This window comes from Manis javanica, chromosome 14, assembly GCF_040802235.1.
Source record: "Manis javanica isolate MJ-LG chromosome 14, MJ_LKY, whole genome shotgun sequence".
NCBI lineage: Eukaryota > Metazoa > Chordata > Mammalia > Pholidota > Manidae > Manis > Manis javanica.
This window is the reverse complement of record NC_133169.1, coordinates 70,501,756-70,507,034: the sequence shown is the minus strand read 5'-3', so window position 1 is coordinate 70,507,034 and position 5,279 is coordinate 70,501,756. Positions and strand designations below refer to the sequence as shown.

Sequence of the window (5,279 nt, the reverse complement as noted above, 5' to 3'; positions counted from 1 at the left end):
ATCCTTCATGTACCAACTGTATATGCCAAATGGGAATGTATAGAAATGCTGAAATGCCCCAAGATTGTTGTTTAGGAGTAGATAAATATACCTGGTGGATAAAAAGAGATTAACATTTTAATACATAACATGTTAGAAGCCCAGATTTTTTTGGAATTTTTTAGACTCCATATTCGACATCTGGGGATAATGCTACCTCTTATCCATAAAACTACCTAAGTACATCTTTAAATGGTTAAATAAGTAGTGGATAATCTGATTTGAAAATAGTGATCTTCCTCTAGATGCCCTGGGCCCCAAAGATCCTCACTCACATTTGATTTTGGAAGTGCCTATAACACATCCTTGTGCAGGACGGAACATGTGGAAAAGGCAGTGAGAAGCTTCTAACAGGGAGTACTTGAATTTAGACCATAGAATTTTCAGTGTAGAGATACCAGCTTGGTATTCTCCTTAATGACATTGTAGTCTGGCTGAAGGACCTACAGCAATGTTAAAAGCTAAGATAGCCCATGTATTTGGATGATACTGAGTTCCAGAGGAACTTCCACAGTAAAGTGGAAATGGATTATGCAAGAACATTCTACCAGGTTATGAAACCACCCACCTTATTCATAATCTGACATCTTTTTTCCAAGACTGACATTGGAACCACCTGAGGAACTTCTGAATCCTGTAGTCCCATGGGCAGTCCTATGAACAAATAAATTTTGAACAAAAAAGAGCTGCCTGGTTTATGGTTTGTCATTGCAACATGAACAGACAGCATCCTACTGGGGAACCATCCACGGTGATAGAAAAGGAAAATCACATCAGCCTGGTGGGCTGAATTACATGTTGTTTCTTCTTATCCCTGGGCTGTTACTGCTTCATGGCCAGTGATTAAAGGCCTGTCAAAAATAATATATATTTTGAGCAATGGAATACTTGTTTGTTTAAGCAAAACCCTTGTTGACTATGTATCTTGAAAATTACCATAGGAATTCAAGGCATCAGAAGACCCCTTCACAGCATTGGAAGTTGAGTGGAATTGAAAACAGGGCATCCTGATGCTCTCATGGAGGTGTCCACTGAGCTCATGAAACGACAGGAAATGGAAGAGCAGCTGTGATGGAGAGATAGTCTGATATTTTCCTTCCATCTTCTAATCACCATGTCATATCTCTCACATAGCTGGAAGTTTGGAATGATGCATGTACACACAAGAGACTTCAAATGGGTACCGACAGGAATAAAAATAAACTCCCGAATGGGCTTGCATACACAGTTGAGGAAGCAACTGTTTACGAAAATCCTGAAATGGAATATATTGGGATAGTTATCACATCAAATGAATATACTATCTTGTATATCATTTTCAGAGTAATGGCTTCCTAGACAATTGGAATGAGCAACGGAAATATTTGTTGACAGAAACTGTGAAGACACAGGCATGAAATGCTGTCTTATAACTTTCATAGATCTGAGAATCACACCCAGTAAGAAGAAGACTAATGGAAGGTCCCCTAAATAGATTCCTCTCCTTTTTTAGGACTTGTGGGGAGGAGGGAGGAGAAGATGCTGCTATGACTGTACAGTTCTTCAGCACATGACTTCAGCTTTATTTTTGTTCAAGATCACCTCAGCCCTTTATTTCAACCAGGTTTTGTTGCCCCAGGCCAACACTACATCAGTGGATGCTTGAAGAGAGGATGTTCTTTAGACAAGAAACCACAACTATACTCTAAAATTTTTTGGTTAGTATTTGTAAGGGCCTGATGGAGTGGATTATGCATTTGCCTCATCTGGAAACACTGGAGATATTTCCGGGGCAAGGAGACCACAGCAGGCCTTCTAAACACTGGGTGCTGCCATGATAAGGTCTGAAGTGGTCCACAGGCATCATCCATTCTCCTGAAATTGCCACAAGAAACTTCGGAGGACATTTCAGCCATAGGAATTTTTAATAATTGTTAATTCAATGTGCTTGTTAAATTGTTCAATAGTGAAAAGTACACTATATGCTTTTTATCATTTTTGCATTCTATACTCATTTACAATTGATAACTATGTACCACAAAGCCAGGTACTATTCTTAGTATATTTGTCTTGTTAATACCCCTCTTACTGGTGTCATGGTTATTAAAATATACAATTTAGAAGTTTCTCTCCTAGTATTTATTCAAGATTTTCCTACTCATTCTTCATGACAGTTTCAGAATCACCTTAATATTTTGTGCATTTTACTTTTTTCATTACAATCTTTGCATTAGCTACTCATCAGTGGCTCCTAGCATAGGTAATAACTTACATTGTCATATATAATAGCCATTTTCAGTTTTCATCCTGTGGCAGCGAATTTTCAAAATTATAGCAGTAACTTCACCACTTATAAGGATGAATTTGGGTCTGCACCAGACACTTTTGGTTAGTTTAATTCAGATATGAAAGTTGAACACACCTTCTAATTTTTTTAATTGAATTATTATTGATATATGATCTTATATTGGTTTCAAGTATAAAACACATTGGTTGAACAGTTACACATATTATTAAATCCTCATCCCCACTAATGTGGTTGCTATCTCTCAACATAGAAAGATGTTACATATCCACTGACTATATTCTTCATGTTGTATTACTATCCCTTTGATCAACTTACATTATAAATGAGATGTTTTTGTCCTCTTTTATCCCCCTTACCCTCCCAATCCATCCATGCCAATTGCTCCCCCATGGTAACCACTAGTCACTTCTCAGTGTTTCTGAGTCTGCTGTTGTTTATTCTGTTTTGCTTCGCTTAACAAAAGAAGTTAAGACATGGTATTTATTTGACTCTATTAACACATATTTTATAAACTTATTTATTTATTTACTACTATTGACCCATGAACCATTTGAGGATTTGTGCTTTCTCAAGTTTTATGAAACATGTTCAAATATCATCTCTAATAAATGGACTTTTGCTGATTTAATTAATCTCAGTGGGCTGACCAATATATCTGCAGAAATCACTGTATTGAAGAGCCTTGTGCATTTCAGGAAGGTGAAATTACTAGTCTCCCGGGGCTTCCCAGGCATACAAATAGAACATGGCCTTTCAGAGAGAGATCACCTGGTAAAACAGAAGAGCCCGATACACATCATCTCATGCAGCTTAGAGTGAAAGTCCTCTCATCTTCAAGAAAGGACTCTCTGATGTGCCTGATGAAGGAAATTAAAGAGTATGGTATGGGCGTTTACCGATGCAAGTCTTTGTGAGAAGTACTGATATGTGGGAGAGAGACCTCATGTCTCCGTCATCAGCATATCTGTGTTCACCCTTCATGCTCATTCCTTATTTGGACTCTATTTTGATTTTTATACTCCACTGGACAAAAAAGATTTTTTTAAGGTATATAGACAGTATTTACTATATTAGCTTTATTATATTTCTTATACCTTGATTATTTCATTTAATTAATTAATAAGCACTCTTCAAGGTAAAAGTTTAGTAAATGAGTTGTGTATATTTAATTCAGTAAATGAATTTAATTGTTCTCTAACCAATTTGTTTCCAGCATCATCTTATCCCTTTGCAATTGACTACAGGTTTCTGAAATATGTTAGCAGATACGGGCAACTTGACCATCTTCAGAGAATTCCTCCTGATGGACGTCTCAAACTCCCGAGAGCTCCAAATCTTGCAAGGTTTGATGTTCTTAGTGGTTTATCTGGGTGCCCTGGCTGGAAATTTACTGACATTTACCGTCATTGTTATAGATCCACATCTTCACTTCCCCATGTACGTATTTATGGGCAATTTATCCCTTATAGATTTTGGATACATCTCAGTTACTGTTCCCAAATCCATCACAAATTCTTTGATGGGTCATAAAGTGATTTCTCTTACAGCATGTGCTGCTCAGACTTTCCTATATATTTTCTTTGCATCTGCAGAGTTCTTCTTCCTTGTGGTCATGTCCTATGACCGCTATGTTGCCATCTGCCACCCTCTGCACTATGCGTCCACTGTGAGCCCCCGTTTCTGCACACAGGCATCATGTGGCTCATGGGCCAGTGGGCTGGTCTATTCTGCTGTCCACACAGGGACCATGTTCAGTCATCCCTTCACTGAGTCCAATGTGATTCACCAGTTTTTCTGTGATGTACCTCAAATTATGAGTATTTCATCCCAGGCTGTGCAATTTTCTGAGTTTGTGGCCATTGCTGTCAGTGCCTGCATTGTATTACTTGGATTTGTTTTCTTATTTGCCTCATATGTTCACATCTTTTCAACTGTGCTGCACATGCATTCTGTGGAAGCCCAGAACAAAGCTTTGTCCACCTGCTCCCCCCAGATAGCTACAATTACTCTGTTTATAATTACAGGATTGTTTGCTTCCTTTGGCCCTGTTTCAAACTCACCAAGCATTCCAAGCCTCCTCACAGCTATGTTCTACTCCATGGTGTCCCCCTTAGTCAACCCCATCATCTTTAGCCTGAGGAACAGGAAGATTAAGTCTGCTGTGCATAGAATGTTAAAGAAAGCTTTCCGGTTCCATAGAAGAGATTTTATTTCTTAACAAGAAATTAATGTTATTCTAATCAATATAGGAAAATATGTATAAAAATATTAACTTTAATTTTATACTTACATAGTAGTGTGGTCATTTCATAAAAGAGAGGTGGATGTATTAATAAATTTGAAGTAAATCATGTGAACAAAATACCTGTTTGAATAAAATGAGCTAGTATTTCTTGTAGCACTGTCTTTAAACACTAATTGTTATGCAGTATGTAGTGGTATTTTATGTAGTTTCATTCCAGTGATTTTGCAAGTGAATAAAGATCTAAAATGATAAATTTATTTCCCCACATGAACACTGATTTTTTGTAAAGATGAGATGAAAAATCAGTTCTGTTTTTCTGTAAGATAATCCATACCTGTAATTTTTCACCTTATCCATTAATTTCAGTGTATTTTCACATTCCATGGATGAACATAGAGGATGTAATTTTATTAGATACCTATCGAAAATAATACTTGTATCTGTTAATATGCCCATCATATGCATAAACATGCATCACATAAATCCTTTTTCAGATTGTTCAACTCTCATAGACTTAGCAAAGTGAAAGTTGATAATTAGTATGCATACTAGGAAACCCTAAATAGCTCCTTATAGACATATAAAACAAAGCATCATAAAATAGTATTTACCATGAAAACATATCATTGTGATAGTGTTTTAATTAATGCTTAGAAGATGTATTAATCATTTATAAGACAAAGAATAAAAACGTGGAGATAAGTTAGT

The 5,279-nt window shown here is 36.7% G+C and overlaps 1 protein-coding gene across 1 annotated transcript; it reads left to right on the top strand.

Annotated features, from left to right (window-relative positions):
- Positions 1 to 3,581: 3,581 nt before the first annotated feature.
- On the top strand, positions 3,582 to 4,544 carry LOC140846066 (olfactory receptor 14I1-like). Its single transcript, XM_073221476.1, has one exon. The coding sequence runs from the start codon at positions 3,582 to 3,584 to the stop codon at positions 4,542 to 4,544; it is 963 nt and encodes a 320-aa protein (XP_073077577.1).
- The last annotated feature ends 735 nt before the right edge of the window (positions 4,545 to 5,279 follow it).

Coding starts and splice junctions, on each gene's coding strand:
- LOC140846066 (XM_073221476.1), top strand. CDS start 3,582: ATGTTAGCAGATACGGGCAACTTGACCATCTTCAGAGAATTCCTCCTG.